At 38.7% G+C, this 20,184-nt stretch overlaps 1 protein-coding gene across 38 annotated transcripts in view; it reads left to right on the top strand.

Moving 5' to 3' along the window:
- LOC126357786 (RNA binding protein fox-1 homolog 2-like) overlaps positions 1-20,184 on the top strand; it is a 399,772-nt gene that overhangs the window by 351,394 nt on the left and 28,194 nt on the right. For 6 of the 38 annotated variants that reach the window (XM_050007509.1, XM_050007504.1, XM_050007524.1 and 3 more), the window contains 3 exons: positions 3,586-3,606; positions 13,743-13,890; positions 19,915-19,978. In XM_050007509.1, the coding sequence (XP_049863466.1) occupies positions 3,586-3,606; positions 13,743-13,890; positions 19,915-19,978 (233 nt within the window). Of the gene's footprint in view, positions 1-3,585; positions 3,607-12,614; positions 12,736-13,742; positions 13,891-19,911; positions 19,979-20,184 lie in introns of all 38 variants that reach the window. The other 32 variants (XM_050007506.1, XM_050007503.1, XM_050007523.1 and 29 more) reach the window with 7 other exon arrangements.

The following is a 20,184-nucleotide window of genomic DNA, read 5'->3' as shown; positions in this document are numbered from 1 at the left end:
ATGTACGGAAGTGAAACATGGACGATAAATAGTTTGGACAAGAAGAGAATAGAAGCTTTTGAAATGTGGTGCTACAGAAGAATGCTGAAGATTAGATGGGTAGATCACATAACTAATGAGGAAGTTTTGAATAGAATTGGGGAGAAGAGGAGTTTGTGGCACAACTTGACAAGAAGAAGGGACCGGTTGGTAGGACATGTTCTGAGGCATCAAGGGATCACAAATTTAGTATTGGAGGGCAGTGTGGAGGGTAAAAATCGTAGAGGGAGACCAAGAGACGAATACATTAAGCAGATTCAGAAGGATGTAGCTTGCAGTAAGTACTGGAAGATGAAGAAACTTGCACAGGATAGAATAGCATGGAGAGATGCATCAAACCAGTCTCAGGACTGAAGACAACAACAAAAAACAATGTGGAAAGCTGGGAAATGTTACCATGGGTGATGTTCATATACTTCCCAATCTTCCACCACCACATCAGGTGGTAGGAACAGAGGGGGAAACATACCAGGGGATGAAAGGGGGTAGAGTAATACAAGCATAGCCTCTTTCATGGCTGTAAATATTTCAGACTGTTGTCACACCACCGTTAGAAGCAGACTCCTTATCACAAGAGGTAAAATGCAGCACCACGACAAAACGTGTGAAACAACAAGCCTACTTGTTGCCAGTGTGTTCAGGCCATGAGACCACACAAATGATGGTAGACACAACACTTCATTACATCTGGAACACTTGTACAAGAAGACACTTGCCATGGAGTGGCTACACTACTAGTCCGATAAACATAAGTGAAATGTCAAAATATTACTGAGAGCAAGGTCGGAAAGTGCAGTGTGGAGAGGCTGCACGTGTGTGCAAGAGTGGTGGCCTCTGCCGGTGCTAGTGTCTTCTGACTTCTGTTTCGCACCCAGCAATTGCGCATGCGCATTGTGGGTGCGGAATATATGCCAGTTACTATAGTAATTTTCTTGGGCTCACGATTATAGAGGCTGTAATTGGTGTTGCATATCTTGTAGCTAACTGTGATCAGTTTCTTTGATTTACTATCAAATTTTGATCTAAACTGATACGCTGCTGAACCAAACTTGTGTTTTAAAGAAAGGGGTTTTCCAAACAATTTTTCAAATGTGATATCAGTATTGCTTGCTTTACATGGTCAACAATTAAGATATATGCAGCACAATTTACTGCCTATGCATACAGTTCATGAAATGAGTCTGTACCCAACAACATGGTGTGTGTACGGTAAAAAGGATCTGTTTTCTTGCTCAGTTCAGCCATTTTGCTTCTGTACACTGGTTAGTGTTTTCTCGTGTATTATTCCATTTTGCCTGAAATAATCTTCAAATTGCTTATTTATGAGTTTCGTGCCATTGTCATTTCTCAGAACTCAGATTTTGTTGCCTGTTTGCCTTTTAATCAGTCTCGGAAACTCCAAAAACACAGGGAAAATGTCATGTTTATTTTCATGAAAATATGCAAAACTCTATGAAGTCAAGTCATCCTTGTAAAATGTGTACAAACCTGTATTTTGAAGAGTGAGTTTTTTCATCCATCCACTCAAATTTACCTGAGTAAATTTGCCAGGATCCAGGATCTTTCAGTCTTGATTCCAAATTGGAATTAAGTGAGTCTCTCTTCATTTTGCCATACTGACTGATTCGCAATAAAGATCTTAATCTTTCTTTATTTTTAAACCAGGAACTATCTTCATATTGGCTGTATACTTCAGACTGGCTGTATGGAAGTCTTTTGTGCAAGATCACTGTGGAATTAAAGAAAGCAGGATTTGTTGGTAGTAGACCTGGGTGTTTAAACATAGTTTTGACAACACTGATTGTCCAACTTAATTTCTCCTGCAACTATACCTGAATTGTGAACAAAGAACCCGATTTTGATGACACATTGCAAAATTTTCGACCTCTTGATAACTTTTGTGACAGGTTCACTAGTATCAGCTAAGGCTTACACCAGAGATTGATGTTGACTGATGATTTGATGCAGTTGCATCTGTTGGCTATATTCTATAATTTAAAAAATACACCATTGTATTAACTGTAGATCATTTTGCACAGATGGTTTGTATGCTGACCCACATTTCAGATGCATTTGTGCACATCGTAACACATTAAATGGGGAGTCAACTTGCTTCTTTGCAGACTGAACCACGTGTACAATTGGAGTGGGTGTATTTAATTTTAAGCACTATTTATATAATGGTATCTATTTAATTTTAAATTATCTTATTGTGAATGTGTGTGTTACTCCCCACACCCTCTGCCCCCTCCCCTCCTTTCACAAAACACACACACACACACACACACACACACACACACACACACACACACACACACACACACAAAATTACTTACATTGACATTTAAGAACTTCAGGGAACATATCCTGATAATCATAGCACAAGGTAATACAAGTGCATAAAATTGGAAAAGAAAGCTGTGCTGACTTTCTTATGTTGAGAATTGATTTTTTGTTTATGAATTATTTGCTGCACTGGAACACAGTAATAGTGAAACAAATTTAAAAATTGTACTCTCTTTATCAAAGCGGTACATAAATAGCTAAAGATAAAATTTATGACCTATGTTACTTGTTTTATCATATGGCTCTATTTTCCTCAGCTTTGCTTTCCGTTGGTGTATCAAACTCGATGCTGATATACCCATCAGGTCTACTATACAACTAAAACAGTGGTCTCAGGTTATAAAATTTTGGCAGCAGAAGTTTTTTGGGCATCAGCATGCTAAAACACATCAATGAGCTAAATCATGAAAAATGTAAACTGGTCGTTATTGACACGTACAATTGTGTCCCAATTGGGGATACAAAACGTGACTTCGTGTAAATTGTAAGAGCAAATGTGCATCTAAGGCTCTGCTATGGATACTCAGCATTGTAGATATTCCACCAGCAGTAAAAAATTTTCATGTAATATGTGTGTAATTTTTGATGTTTTTCTAAGGTTCATAATTGAGATTTACAGAAAGGTGGAAGGAAATTGATAATGTGAGATTGAACGTGCATTTCAGTTAGTATGCAAAAGTTGTGACAGTGGCCAAAATTTTCTGTGAAAATCTGTTTCCTCTCTGCTATTGAATTGAAAAATACAGATAACAGCAGAAACATTTTGAAATCATTTTTCAAGAATTGTTGGTATATAGTTATTGTTCAGTGCATATATTCAGTTTTTATCATATGCTTCTTGGTAAACAGTAAATGTTTGATGTATACTAGTATTCTTTTCTAAAAGCATCTTTATACTTTCTTGTAGTCATTAGCTTTTATTTATTTAGATACACTCCAGCTGCACATACTATTTTGTAATTTTTTGCTTTGGATTTGTATAAGAGAGGCATAAAGGCTTAAACAATCCAACCTGACAAAATTGATGAAAAAAATTTTTTCATAATACACCAGTGTTATATTTAATCACATATGTTTCATGTTATGATTGTTCAGTTGGATCCCTTTCTGCCTCTTTTGAAATGGGTGCAGCTGCATAAAAAATCTTAATCCTTATGGTGTTTGTGCTAAGGGCGTGCTTGTGTTTTTGTGTTGTTCCAGTGTGCGTGCAGTGGCCAGAGGGTAGGTTTCGAGGCCTGGAGCCCACCACAACACTTGCTAGATAGATGCTTGCTTCATTACACCATTAGTTACACTTCCTGTGCATGATATTTATACCATGGCAATACAAGAAGTAATGTGTTATTTATTATAAGTTATTTTTGCATAGACTGAGTTAAAATGTTAAACAACAAATTAATCTGTTGTAACTTTGAATTTTGTGCATAATTTTTCCAGAAACTATCCTGTTTGGAAAAACTTCAGTAAATTGTTTGGAGTAGTAGAACTAATGACAAGCAATAATTCAAACCATAACCAACCATAGGAATTTAGTTTGTCATTTGCATTGTCATGGTGCTTGCATGATGGGTTATGTTTCTTGAATATAATAACTACTAACGAGACTGTATTAACTGTAGACTGTGCCTCTCATTTACATAAGATTCATATTAACATTTTCTGGATTAAATATTTTTAATTACTTATTTTATCATAATTTTGAAGGTAAAAAGACTTAGTGCTTTAGTTACTATTTGCTTCACTGTTAACAGTTTGTAACATTGAAAGATGTTTAATTGTAGACACAATTTTCATTCATTTTTCCCCCTAAATGTATGTTGTTTCCATGTCAGTTAACAAAAAGAAAGCAAATAAGTTTTATAAGACACCTATTTCCATCCAATGTGAACATACTGCAAAAATAATGGTTGTAAAAGTGACAGATGCAAAATTTGTAAACTTGATACTTCGAGTTTAGTATTGTATGAACGGTACTCCCCAAAGGAAATGGTTCCCTTTCATTGTTGGGCATTGAAACACGATAAAAACTGCATATGGAATTACACAAATCAACTTCACATTTAAACTGACAAATGCTGCTTATCTTTTGTGATGACATTTCTTATTTAAAGTAAAAAGTTAATTAATTTTGGGGATCTAGCACTGAAATAGGCACAACAGTAATTTTGTGTGAGTAACTAATGTTTTGTGTTGGGAAAGATATTAAGTGGCAAATTATTCATGTTAGCTGTTGATAGAAAGTTTGTGTGTGTGAAATTCCAATTTCGGTCTAATTTTGTGTCAAGTGTACATTTGTGTAACACAATGTACAGTTCTTTGAAACTTGAAATGTAAAGCACTTATTATGAAATAATATAAATGTGCTACAATGTTTACGGGGACCTGTTTTGTGCAGCTATCACAATACACTGTTTTCTTTAGCCTGAAACCTCATCTTTCATCTTGAAGTATTTTGTGTATTAAACTTGTTTAGTCATAGTATTCAGAGACATAAGTACTTGCAAAAATGTAACATTTCAGACCCATCTCAAAACTTCTTTTGTCATTATTGCCTATGAAACTGTTTAACAAATTTGCAGTACCTTGAACAGATAACCCGTTTTCAGCAGTAGCAATCATTTCTCTCCATTAATATCCAGTCTGTTGCATAAAAGCCACACACTTTGGAATCAATGCAAAATATGGCTCACTGTTTATTATTTCTTTAATAGCCTGTTAAGGTAGTTTGTCTCTAATTCTCAAAAACCTTAACTATTTATGCGAGTTTTATGATTTTAACTTCCCCTGCCCCCCTTCCCCAAGACAAATGGTAACATTCTGCAAGGAAAAAGTGGATAAAGGGATTTAATTTAGTACCACATGGAAGTGTAGTAGTGTAGTCAAAATAAAAGTTGTTTGAAGTGATATTTTAAGAGGGAAGAAGAGACGGATAAAAGTGTAGAATGTCTTGTAGAAGACAATAAGTATTTTACAGCATAAGTTAGTGTATCAGCCTGGTGATAAAGCTTTATTTTACTTACTTATTTTAATTTCAGTACTTTGTGCAAATGTAAGTTGAGAGAAATGGGAAGTGTAAGTTACTGTACTTGCACCATTGAATTTTATTTATCTTTCTGCTATTCATACATTTTCTACTCACATGATTTTTTTTACTTGTGCCATATTAACAAAGTAAAGTTGTCATCCTTATTACTATGATTTTGTTATTTGATAACACTGTGGACGTAATGTTGGGAATGTTTCCATAATGGACCTCTCGCATTACTTTTAGAGTGCCGTTCCAGGAAGGTATGCTGCGAGAATTTCTGTGAAGTTCGGGAAGTAGGTGACATGTACTGATAGAATTAAAAATGTGAGGGCAGATCATGAGTTGTGCCGTGATAGTTCAGTGAGTAAAAACATTGCCGGAAAAAGGAATGGTTTTTAATTCGCATCTGTCCAGCAAATGGTTTTAATCACCCAAAAAGTTTCAGTTATTGATTCTGTTTACACGACATTATCCTTAGATCTGAAATCTGCAGTATAAACCAAGGAGTTCAGTGAACAGTTTGCTATCTGCTAGAAAATTGTTGAATTGTTGATTGTGCAAGCTCTTTGTTCAACAGAGAACCCAGTGTGAGAACACTTTACTGTTGTTTGTGTACCAGTCATTGTAGTATGGTTGAAATAATTTGGGCATTTAAAGTATTCAAAATCAGTGTTGCACATTAGATTCAGAAGTTCATTATCTTAGTCACTGAAATGGAAGACCAAAATGACAGCCAACAGATGTCCATGACAGGTCCCAGAATGTTTCTTGTGGATATCCTGTGTACGTTAATATTATCACTTCTGGTGGTGGATTGCGGCCGGGTTGGGGATTTTCTCTGCCCGGGGACTGGGTGTTAGTGTTGTCCACATCATTGCATCATCATTATTAATGATAGTGCTAGATTGGACTGTGTAAAAATTGGAGTGTGAAAAATATTGGTCCTTTGTACGAGCACTGGTGACCATGCATTAAGTGCCCCACTAACCAATCCTCATCAAACTTCTGATTGTCTGCGCGATGCATGTGTTGATGAGGAATGAGCCTGGAAGGTGGTAGCTCAGGACAGAACCATTTAGTGGTCCAAAAGGATATATTGATTTATGCGGCTGGGCAACTAGTTTACACTTCTCTTTTACCCATCTTGTTCCATTCCTATGGCCAATGGAAGGGACACACACAAACTATGCTAACTTTGGACCCACATTCATGATAACATGATGTGGACAGTTATGGTCAAAAATGTTTTGCATTCACTATATTTGACACTGTAGCTACTCCATTTGTTCAGATTTGTCAAACAATTGCCATGTTGCTCATCTACTACATGAAACCCTGTTTCCATAACCACGATTGATGGCAATGCGTAAACAACTGATCATTGTGCTGTTTGAGACTTCCCTGGCGCTGCATCTTCTTGATAGGTTCCCAGTAATTATGCCGGATAACATTGTAGAAACCGCACAATATTTCAGCGAGAGAACTGTCCGCCATCTTCAGGTGCTACTGTTGCATCGCTGAGAAGCTCGCCGATTTATATGCTGGCTTTCTAGAACAGCGCAGGTGTCAGCGGGGCATAACGTCATTGAAGACCAATCGTAGACAGCATCAAATACCAGAGCCCTCTGCTGGGGTAATGAGTCGCTGTCTGCGGAAGCGCGCTGCAGCACGGGGAAAATGCAGCCAGGAGCGACGGACCCCACTTGCACATGCGAGGTGTTGGCGCGCGATTTAAGCATCTGCACTAAGGCTTCCCATCTGCGTTGACTCGGTGCGGTTGCTAATCTGTGGCTGGCGATTCCTTAGTGCCGCCAAGGCTGGCTCCCAGGCTTTGCTCAGGTGAAACCCAGTGTCTGTTTATTAGGTCACTGCTTGTACGTATTTCGACCGCTTCTTTGATGATGGAGTCCCAGTATGTGGAAGCATGCGAGAGGATCTGGTTTCTTCATAATTCATGTCATGTCCCATGTCAAGGCAATGTTCAGCAACTGCAGATTTCTATGGCTGACCCAACCTCGTGTGACGTTTATGTTCGTCGCATCTGTCTTTGACCGTACGACACTTCTGGCCAATATAAGGTTTCCCACATTGGCACGCGATTTTGTATATTCCTGGTCTCCTCAGGCCGAGATTGTCCTTTACAGAGCCCAACATTGATTTCAATTTTGCTGGAGGCCGGAAAACACATATAATCCGGTATTTCTTGAAAAGTCTGCCCATCTTAAAGGCACGCCTCCGACATACGGTAGAAAAATCAACCCAGTGGTGTTCTCTGCTTCTTCACGCTGTTCTTGAGGTTTGGAGTGTGCTGGTCAAAATGCGTTCCGGATCTGCTTCTCGGAGTACCCGTTCTGAGCAAATACAGTGTGGAGATGGCTGAGCTCTGCCAATAAGCTGTCCTGATCTGAGGTGGCTCTAGCCCTATGCACTGGCGTCCGTAATACACCGTTGTGTTGTGAGGGATGATGACAGCTCGTAGCTTGTAAAGACAAGTCTGTGTGCGTAGGCTTCCGGAACACACTGTGACCCAAGGAGCCGTCTCCTTCTCTACGCACCAGAACATCCAGAAATGGGAGCTCACCATCTTTTTCTACCTCCATGGTAAAACAGATACTTGCATGGAGGGAGTTCAGATGTTCCAGGAAAGAAGGAAGCGTTGCTGTCCCATACGGCCATACCACAAACGTATGATCTACATATCTCCAAAAACATTTGGGTTTCAGAACCGCCGTCTGAAGTGCTTTGTCCTCGAAATCTTCCATAAATGTTTTTGGAGACGTGTAGATGATACGTTTGTGGTATGGCCGTATGGGACAGCAACGCTTCCTTCTTTCTTGGAACATCTGAACTTCCTCCATCCAAGTATCTGTTTTACTATGGAGGCAGAAAAAGATGGTGAGCTCCCATTTCTGGATGTTCTGGTGCGTAGAAAAGGAGACGGCTCCTTGGGTCACAGTGTGTTCCGGAAGCCTACGCACACAGACTTGTCTTTACAATCTACGAGCTGTCATCATCCCTCACAGCACAGCGGTTTATTACGGACGCTAGTGCATAGGGCTAGAGCCACCTCAGATCAGGACAGCTTATTGGCAGAGCTCAGCCATCTCCACACTGTATTGGCCCAGAACGGGTACTCAGAGAAGCAGATCCGGAACGCATTTTGACCAGCATGCTCCAAACCCCAAGAACAGCCTGCAGAAGCAGAGAACAACACGGGGTTGGTTTTTCTACTGTATGTCAGTGGTGTGTCTTTTAAGGTGGGCAGAATTTTCAAGAAATACCGGATTAAATGTGTTCTCCGGCCTCCAGCAAAAGTGAAACCACTGCTGGGCTCTGTAAAAGACATCCTCGGCCTGAGGAGACCAGGAATATACAAAATCGCGTGCCAATGTGGGAAATCTTATATTGGCCAGACGTGTCGTATGGTCAAAGACAGATGCTACGAACATAAACGTCACATGAGGTTGGGCCAGCCAGAGAAATCTGCGGTTGCTGAACATTGCCTTGACACGGGACATGGCATGAATTATGAAGAAACCAAGATCCTCTCGCATGCTTCCACATACTGGGACTCCATCATCATAGAAGCGGTCGAAATACGTATAAGCAGTGACCTAATAAACAGACACACGGGGCTTCACCTGAGCAAAGCCTGGGAGGCAGCCTTGGCAGCACAAAGGAATAGTCAGCCACAGATTAGCAACCGCACTGAGTCAACACAGATGGGAAGCGTTAGTGCAGATGCTTAAATCACACGTCAACACCTCGCGCGCGTGAATGGGGTCCGTCGCTACCAGCCGCATTTTCCCACACCTCAGCGCGCTTCCACAGACCGCGACCCGTTACTCCAGCAAAGGGCTCTGGTATTCGACACTGTCTACGATTGGTCTTGGATGACGTTACGCCCCGCTGACGCCTGATTTGTTCTGGAAAGCCAGCATATAAATCGACGAGGTTCTCAGTGACGTGATAGAATCACCTGAAGATGACGGGCAGTTGTCTCGCTGAAATATTGTGCGGTTTCTACAATATTATCCGGCGTAATTTCCGGGAACCTATCAAGCATCTGATTATTTTTCGCCATTTACTTGATACTCATTCTGTGTTACCATACAGTTGCAATGAGCCTTTTGTCAAAGTCTCATAAATAGGCGGTTTTCCTGTTCTCTGCATGTGGACACATTTCAGTGACTTGAAAGCAGTCATTACATTCTGGCTAATCAATGTTAATTTTTTTCCTTTGTTCTCTCTCCCCCTGATCCCCACAATTTCTCATTTAGTTCCTGTACATAAGTGTATCCATAAACTGTGTGAAGAGTTGGTACATCAGTGTTCATTGGATAACAGGGTTCATTTCGAAGTACACATTTTTAACAAGTATTTTAGTGGCACTCAGGTACTTCAAAAGTGTGTTTAATGCTCTGTTAGTGACATGTATTTAATTCTCTGTGGAATTAAACTAAAAATTTTAATACTCGAAATAATGTGGACAGCTGGTGTGGTAATCATTTGACATCATATTTCAACTGTGACTGCAGCAGTATTATTTTAGATTCCTGAGATACCATGAATGATATTTGGCTGTAGGAATCATATTTCCCTGAAGATTTGGTTTTACTTTGTGTTATTAACACTTTATCATGCTGCTTGTATTACTTTGCAGCCTTGTACTTACGATTCAATCAAAATATTTAGGTACTTCTTTGCACGGTATTTACATGAGTGATTGAACTAAAGAAGGAAAGTTTCGTATAAAAATGGAGCGTGATTAGATTCATGTATTATCCATTAACGACAAATCAGTGTTGTTCAGTTACACAGAACAAGTTTATGTAGTGTGAACAAAAAAATGTGACTTTATATCATATTAACTTTGGAATGTAAAAAGGAGATACACGAAAGTATGTATAAGTTATGCCTCTTCTGTGCTTTCTCTAGGGATCAGAATACATTGAACTATATGGGAGGTAGTTTCAGTGGCAGGTACAACAATATGATTGTATATTCTGTTATTTAAATGTAAAATGACATTTGTAGGCTTTCCAAAAATATGGATTATGATGAATGAAATCATGATTATATTTTTTGTTTATTTTTACTAGATAATGTTTCAGCAAGGGCACCCCCCCCCCTCCACACACACACACACACACACACACACACACACGCACACACACACACACACACACACACCAAGCTCTTGCATATGAACTGACCGTGCTGTATGATAATGAAGCAACAGCATTCAAATAAATAGAAATACTAAAAAAAGCATAGAAAAAAGTTCACCTGCATATACTTCCCAGAAGTTCTGAATTAATCTGCTCGGTATTGAAAATTCAGAAAGTAGACACTCGATATGGCACATAAACAGAGTTGCACACCTCACTTATCTAAGTAAAATCCTGAAACTTAGAGGAGGGTCATCATCTCGGAGAAGTGAGGAGTGTGTATGATAAAAACAGTACACATATAATAGGGGATGCATGTCCATTCACACAAAGATTAGATACTACAAAACAGTAATCAAGCCTGAAATACTGTGTGCAGATGAAAAATGATGTGCAAATGAAAAATGATGTGGAAAGCTTACTGAAAGAGGAATGCAAAATCATGAGAGAGATTCTCGGCCCAGAGCTGACAGATGAGGGATATATATCTCACACTATGAAAACCACAGACCCAGTGTCGAATGTTGCATCAGGCTGCCACCAACAAGCCTCACTAGCAGATTTCTGACAGACAGGAGATCAAGTCAACACCACCTTGAATCGTGCAAGTCAACTTCGATGTAGAAACAACGCACATTGATCCAATAGAAGCTGAAGACAGAAACACATACAGAGGCACGATACATAAATGGAATGTGAAGTAAACTCCGGGACAAAGAGGACTGAAGGAGGAGATTCCATGGAGAAAAAGCAAATTGTGAAAGATAGGAAAGAATGCTCAAATGAGGTAGAATGTTTTGTGTGATACTACTACTACTACTACTACTACTACTACTACTATTGTTGCTGCTAATAATAATAATAAATAATAATAATAATAATAATAATGTAATGACCCAGAACACACTCCTTGGGAAAAATAAACTAATTAATTTATGATACTAAAGTACTGCGTCTGAGGTAACAGAGCTGTTAATGTCCTAAGAAAACCAATACTAAGTATTTAGGGAAGTGTGACAGTTCTAGGTCACAACTCGTAAATAATGGAAAGTGACAGCTATTTCCCTTTGGGTATACTGAAAAACTATTTGCATTGTGAAATGCAACCTAAAAGTTTTCATAGGGAACATTCTGGTGTATGCTATCAACAAGGAAGGACGTGGTAGTGATGGCAAAGGCTAGGCGAGAGAACAGGTATGGATCTGAAGTAGAAAATGCAAACAAGATCATGAAAATGGCTATATTGATTTTGAAGGAACAGTTCTAATTCAAGTAACAGATTTTTTCAGAAGTATTACAAAACATGACATACTGATTGGAATGTATGTTGGAACTTCACTACCTGCTGATCTGTAATTCTGTCTATGGCTTTAGTAGAAGACATTTCAGTGTGTGTGTGTGTGTGTGTGTGTGTGTGTGTGTGTGTGTGTGTGAGAGAGAGAGAGAGAGAGAGAGAGAGGCCCTTCAGTCATAATTTGTCACCTTGTTGTTCCAATGTGTTTGATGAAGAATCTTGTTATAATATAAAAAAAATAGGGGAAAGAAAGAAGTACATTGAAATTTTCTTTTATTTATACATACACATGCTGTCCTTTTTGTTTCAGTGATGGCCAATAATTAAAGTTTGTATGTGACATCAAGAGATTTAACAATAAATGAGACAATGAAAGTACTGTGGTTGAGCTATGAATTTCATATGTTGTTATTGGGATTTCAATAGAGTTAACATAGTTGACACACATCCTGTTTGTGTGAATTTGGGAGAGGGGAGCTAAGTAATTAATACTCTAGAATCTCTGATTTGTACTTATGTGCGATTTCCTAGAGAGGAAGAGCAATAAAATTAAAATATTATCCTTGCAATTTGCACTTTACAATCTTACTAGAATTATTTATTTTCTGGTGTACATGGTGTTTTGTACATTTAAAAGTAAGAGAGAGTCTTCTGCTGTTGAACACGGAATTTTAACTATGCTACAATGTAGATTCCATGGTGTGTGAAATTTTATAAATATGGCTTGGTGTACCAGGCTACAGGCTGCCTGCTGCTGTGCCCTGGTCATGGTTGGGGGGCACAGCTGCTCCCCTTACGACACCCTCATCCTCAGCAGCAACACCACTGGTGCTGACGCCACGCACTGCACGCAGGAGGTACACACACTGCCACTTGCCTGCTTGTTTTGCCTCGGGCTGTAATCCATTCTGTATTTCTAACAAAAGGGAATAAAGGATGAGCTTAAAAAACACAGCAATGAAAAAAGAATATTAACTTTGAGATCATCATAAAAATGAAATCTTCGTAACACCTTAACATCTATGTAATGGAGTGCCAAGCATCCTTGCATTACTTGGCATTTTGAGCACACTGCTTTTTCATTAGGAGTTTTGTCGAGGAGTTTTTTTAAAAACCTTGTGTCTGAATATAGAATGGATATCTGAGGCAGGAAGCAGTGTGAAGTAGAGCAGAAAGTAGTTGTGTGGCTTCAACAGCAGCATGGTTCGAGCAGAAATTAACCACATTTAAAAGTATTAGTACCCATTTTGATTTTGCATGTATGATCATTGTTGTTGTGGCTTTTTTTTTTCTGGATTTTCTTTCATTACCTGTTTGAGGAACTGGCTACAGTGATTGCACTAGACTAGTGTAACATTTTAATGCCTCAAGTTTTTACTTAACTGCGATTATGTTTTCCAAGGAAATGACACAGCATGTTTAATTTAGAAATTTTGGAGTGTTCAGATAGAGTGCTTGTAACCCAGTGGTTCATGCAGTTTGTATTCAAAATTACTTAAATAATGTAATTCCATTACTTTGGTGCTGCTTTTGTTGTCATGCTTTACCTGTTCCATTCCTCCGTGGTATGTATGGTGGTTACTATTTAAATTAGTCCTTCCACAGTTTTATGTTGTACAGTATGCGTTTCCTTACGATTTTTGGTTTGCATGTGCAAATATATCTGTACCTGATTTTTTTTTTTTTTTATATGGCAATGCAAAATTAGGTAAATTGAGTAAAATCCCTAGTCAGTGCAATCATCTGTTTGCAAGTGCAAGGCAGTACAGTGGAACCCATTGATGGTACCCATAGAGGATGGTAAGTGGTGTTACTCTACCAAAGGTGGCCACAAATATTGTATAAAATGCTATTATCTGCTCAGCGGCAGCAGCATTACGAGGTGTGGCAATTCAGCGTGGGCGAGCACGGGCGACTTTCCCAGCAGCGGCAGCTGCAGCGGCGGCCGCATTTGCCAGGCACCCAACTCCCCTCTCAGCTGCAGCGGCTACTGCACTCCACGGATACACACCGTGAGTGCTGTCTATGTACTTTTCATATGACTGAAAACTGTCTGTCCAGGAAGTCTTCGAATTACTGAAATTAATGATTGATCGGTATCTCATATGAAACTGATTAATGTTCATCATCAATTCTGTTTACCTACAAATTGTGGATGGTGCTTAGTGAGGCGCACAATAATGTTCTACATGCAGTTTACTTGTGGCAATACATGTATAATTGTTGTTTCCCATTGAATTTTGCAAACACAAAGCAATGTCAAATAGTCTTCCTATGGAGCATTCCAAAGACTGCCATCATCTAAACAAATTCTTAATTCTAAATGATTTCCCTGACAAATAAAATTGAAATCTTCATGTTTGAAAAAAGTGAAAGAGACTGTAAAGTAATAAGTATGATTGATGTGTTCATTAATTTCAGTTTATAACATAGGCTATAGAGGAAAACAAATTAAAACTCATTAAGTAAGAATGATGTTCTTATTGTCACAGGTACCACTACAGTTATTGATAGTTTAAAGTTGCCATTTCTCATAAACTAAAATGTGACTACTTCTTATTCCCGTATGATTGCATTACTTCAGAATGCCTCATAATGTCACATTACAATGTATGTCCATTTCCTCTTACAGTACCCTGTCATCAGATTTCAGAAAGACCTTTACACGATGTAAACTTTTGTCAATGCCAAATCCAATTAGCACTTCACTTCTCAACGGCTGATCTCTCCCCTCCCCTCATCCCAGCCGAGTTCCTTCCACCATCACCTCTTTCTCTGTGTGTGTGTGTGTGTGTGTGTGTGTGTGTGTGTGTGTGTATGCCCCCCCCCCCACACACACACAAAAAATAAAAAAAATAAATAATTAAATATCTGCTGAAGTACTGGCAGTAATGCACTTATTCTTAAAAGTAAACTGCCATTTTTTTATACAAACCATCATCGTTGTTGAATTTCAGCAGCAAGCAAACAACTTACCTCATGGTTACTCATGTGAGTGACATTCAGTGTGGTGTAGATGTTAAATTTTTATTTGCAAACATTCATATTAAAATAGCTCTATAGCATGCAGGTAGACGATTTGGCAGGTCAACTGCTGTGTTGAGCCAGCCAATGGAGGTAAGTGCATAGAGGCATACAATTTGCAGAAACCTTTAGCTTTTTGTATTTATGCACTTCCCCAGTTTTCACTTCCTCTTTGGTCATTTTCTGTCAGTGTGTGTGTGTGTGTGTGTATATGCTATGTTGTTGCATTTTTTGTTGTTTTTTGTTGCGATATCATTTATCCCTTGCTGTAGTACGTAGCATGCTTAGTTTTGTTCATGTGATTTGCTTTCGAAATTAATGTGTATGTTGCAGCTGAATTCAGATTCATAATTAATGAGTAGATACGTGTATTGTTGGTGTTGTGTGATAATATTAAGCTACATAAAGACTTAACTAACTAGTTCACATTTTCTATACTAGGTTCATCATAAGAATAAACCTGATGGGAACATTATACTGTGTATTCTTCCATAATAGCTGGAATCTCATTGCATTTTGTTTCACATAGTGGAAGCCAAGCTGCCTCAAGTACAGGCAACTACTATAATAAGGATATATTTTATACCGTGTGCACACATTGACTCAGCGATAATAAGGTACAAAAGCTTTACTGACACATTTAACTTGAACAGCATAGGTCAGCTAGCTGATCCAACTAACCAGTAGTGGTGTGAACAGTTGCAGTTAAGATGTGAAAAGAGATGAGCTTCGAATGTCATTTAATTTGTAAACAGAATGGAATAATACATGGCAAAACTCTGGCAATACACTTCTTAGGGGACCAGACAGAAAATGTAATATTCTCTTGTTCTTAGCTCATATTGTAGTGTAGTTAAAAAATAATAGTGATCAGAATTCCTAACTTAAAGACAGAGTAATTTTTCTGTGTGGACTGTGTCTGACTTAAAAGTGTATTGAAGGGATTTCACTATATACTTACACATTAAAGCCATTGAAAGTATTACTTCAAGTCAGTCATCTGAGTGATCTTTGAACTCGTTCCATATCCAAATCCATGGAATACATTTCAGTACTGGTACTGGAACTGTCAGTTCCTACATTAATAATGAGGTGCTCAACAATAGAATCCAGAAAGCCATCAAAACACCACATTTTCTCCTTTTGTTTTATGAAGTGCTCTTCTGCATCCCACCAGCATTCACAGTGAGAAGAGACAAAGCTTTGTGCATTAGTTCCAGTACGTATGGCAGCTTAATTGTCTTGTTATTTCTTGCAACAAATCTCTCTGCGTGACCCCAGATCAGTTCTAATGGGTTCAAATTGCAGTGTCGTGGTACCAGGAGCATATGTTATTTCATTTTGGTCCCAAAAATTTCATTTGAAAGGGTTTCTTGTTTTAATCAAGCTTGTTAAGTCTTTTACAAAATATCTGTACCAATTAAGAATTTATATGTTACATGAGATATGTAATTAGAAAAGCGATCGCAGCAAGGTTTGGAACAGCAATCCACAGAATATCCTTTTACCTTTCTTCAACACTACCAATTAAGCTGTGCATTGTGCCGGAACTGTGATGAATGAACTCCATCGAAAATTTCAAAGTCTATTTCCTCTGTAAACCCATTTTCACATTACGTATTAACAGCACGACAATCTGAACACAATTTTCTTTTATAGACTGCGACTGTACATGATTTTTGAAATGAAATTTACATAGTTAAAGTATGATTAAGAAAAATTTTGATGGTTGTTAATACATTAGAATGCCTTCAAGTTTCATTTACAGTAACATATGTGCAAGACATCCGATACAAAAGTGGGGGCTACTTCCAAGAGCATAACACTGTCAGTGTTGCACGCTGTTTTTGCTGATTAGTCTAAATCTCCCTCTACATTTATACTCTGCAAGCCACCCAATAGTGTGTGGCAGAGGGCACTTAACGTGCCATGTCATTACCTCCCTTTCCTGTTCCAGTCGCGTATGGTTTGTGGGAAGAACGACTGCTGGAAAGCCTCCGTGCGCGCTCGAATCTCTCTAATTTTACATTCGTGATCTCCTCAGGTGGTGTAAGTAGGGGAAGCAATATATTAGATACCTCATCCAGAAAAGCAACCTCTCGAAACCTGGACAGAAAGCTACACTGCGATGCAGAGCGCCTCTATTGCAGAGTCCACCACTTGAGTTTGCTAAACATTTCTGTAATGCTATCACGCTTACCAAATAACCCTGTGACGAAACGCACCGCTCTTCTTTGGATCTTCTCTATCTCCTCTGTCAACCCGACCTGGCACAGATCCCACTGATGAGCAATACTCAAGTACAGGTCGAACAAGTGTTTTGTAAGGCACCTCCTTTGTTGATGGACTACATTTTCTAAGGACTCTCCCAATTAATCTCAACCTAGTACCCGCCTTACCAACAATTAATTTTATATGCTCATTCCACTTCAAATTGTTCCGCACGCATACACTCAGATATTTTACAGAAGTAACTGCGACCAGTGTTTGTTCCGCTATCATATAATCATACAATAAAGGATCCTTCTTTCTATGTATTCGCAATACATTACATTTGTCTATGTTCAGGATCATTTGCCGTGAAAAGCAATGGTCCCTTAACACTCCCCTGTGTAATGCCAGATGTTACTTTGTCTGTAGACGTCTCTCCATTGAGAACAACATGCTGTGTTCTGTTTGCTAAAAACTCTTCAATCCAGCCACACAGCTGGTCTGATATTCCGTAGGCTCTTACTTTATCAGGCGACAATGCGGAACTGTATCAAACGCCTTCTGGATGTAAAGGAAAATGGCATATACTTGGGAGCCTGTATCTAGTATTTTCTGGGTCTCATGAACAAATAAAGCGAGTTGGGTCTCTCACGATCGCTGTTTCCGGAATCCATGTTGATTCCTACAGAGTAGATTCTGGGTTTCCAGCAATGTCATGATACGCGAGAAAAAACATGTTCTAAAATTCTACAACAGATTGATGTCAGAGATATAGGTCTATAGTTTTGCGCATCTGCTCGACGACCCTTCTTGGAAACAGGGACTACCTGCGCTCTTTTCCAATCATTTGGAACCTTCCATTCCTCTTGACACTTGCGATACACGGCTGTTAGAAGGGGGCAAATTCTTTCCCCTACTCTGTGTAGAATCGAATTGGCATTCCGTCAGGTCCAGTGAACTTTCCTCTGTTGAGTGATTTCAGTTGCTTTTCTATTCTTTGGACACTTATTTCGATGTCAGCCATTTTTTCATTTGTGCGAGGATTTAGAGAAGGAACTGCAGTGTGCTCTTCCTCTGTGAAACAGCTATGGAAGAAGGTGTTTAGTATTTCAGGTTTATGCGTGTCATCCTCTGTTTCAATGCCATCATCATCATCCCGGAGTGTCTGGATATGCTGTTTCGAGCCACTTGCTGATTTAACGTATGAGCAGAACTTGTAGGATTTTCAGTCAAGTCCATACATAGAATATTACTTTCGAATTCACTGAACACTTCACGCATAGCCCTCCTTATGCTAACTTTGACATCATTTAGCTTCTGTTTGTCTGAGAGGTTTTGGCTGCATTTAAACTTGCAGTGAAGCTCTCTTTGTTTTCGTAGTAGTTTCCTAACTTTGTTGTTAAACCGCAGTGGGTTTTTCCCATCCCTCACAGTTTTACTCGGCAAGTACCTGTCTAAAACGCATTTTACGATTGGCTTGAACTTTTTTCATAAATACTCAACTTTGTCAGTGTCTGAACAGAAATTTTCGTTTTGATCTGTTGGGTAGTCTGAAATCTGCCTTCTATCCTATTTACTTCCATATTCAGGGGTGCTGCAACAGCCTTATGATCACTGATTCCCTGTTCTGTGCTTACAGAGTTAAAAATTTCGGGTCTGTCCGTTATCAATAGGCCCAAGATGTTATCTCCACGAGTCGGTTCTCTGTTTCATTGCTCGAGGTAATTTTCGGATAGTGCACTTAGTATGTCACTCGATGCTCTGCCCCTACCACCCATCCTAAACATCTGAGTATCCCAGTCTATATCTGGTAAATTGAAATCTCCACCTAAGATTATAGCATGCTGAGGAAATTTATGTGAAATGTATTCCAGATTTTCTCTCAGTTGTTCTGCCACTAATGCTGCTGAGTCGGGAGGTCGGTAAAAGGAGCCAGTTATTAACCTAGCTCGGTTGCTGAGTGTAACCTCCCCCATAATAATTCACAGGAACTATCCACTTCTACTTCACTACAGGATAAACTACTATTAACAGCGACAAACACGCCACCACTGGTTGCATTTACATTGGGTTTATTCTTGTGATGAACTGGGTATAATTACCATGTTTGGTTACTATAAATATTGGAAGCCTCTAGTTCTTCCGTCCTCAGTACCCCCTCCTCTCACCTTCTCCTGCCTCCTTCCATCCCCCACTCCCCTGCCCACCACCACACTTACTCTCTTCAAGAATGTTCTGCTACAAATACTAACATGGAACTCTGTTGCCTTAATGCATTTAGATCAGATCAAATCAGTCCAGGCTGTTACATAACAGCAGACACTGATATCACATGTTAATTTTAAAGTCTTACTTTCTTTTGAAAAAAAAAAATGCAGTTTTATAACAAAAATACTAAAATATTATGTTAATTTTATTTTAAAAAGCTGAAATTTTCCTAAACATCAGCAAAAAGTGCTGTAAAACGTTCTCTGGAATTGACTTATTGTTTCTTTATTTGCACACTCATTTAAGTTGTTCTCTGATTGTAGTTTACTTTGTTAAAATGTACAGTTTTCACATTGTAATGTGTAATATTGAAAAAAGAAATTCAGAAAGCTATATAAAGTTTATTGACAATTAGGGATACTACTGTAATGTAATATTGTTCGATATGCTGCAATAAATTTTTTAGTTGTTTTTGCTAAACCAGAATGTTACTTTTGGCTATTATATGTTGACAAAATACATACTTGCACTTTAAATGACTGTCCACAGTAGATGACATTCCTCTAATACTGACATTGGTTTTTTCACAGTAGTGTCTACTATGATCCCTTCTTAGCGGCACATGCTGCAACGGCAGATCCAAATTACAGATTGCAGGTAAGCAATATACTAGAGTAACATAATTACTATGTTTTTGGAATAGAGTGTAAGTTTTATATCTGCACTAAAGTTGATACAGTTACGACGGTAAAAAGACAACTTTGCATGTGATATGATTAAACATTTATTTCAGTATTGGGCTGTTTTCCATGTATAACATGAAGTATTTAACAGGACTGTTCTACTTTTGCTTTAGATTTATG

This window comes from Schistocerca gregaria, chromosome 1, assembly GCF_023897955.1.
Source record: "Schistocerca gregaria isolate iqSchGreg1 chromosome 1, iqSchGreg1.2, whole genome shotgun sequence".
In the NCBI taxonomy this organism is placed as follows: Eukaryota; Metazoa; Arthropoda; class Insecta; order Orthoptera; family Acrididae; genus Schistocerca; species Schistocerca gregaria.
This window is presented reverse-complemented; position numbering and strand designations above follow the sequence as displayed.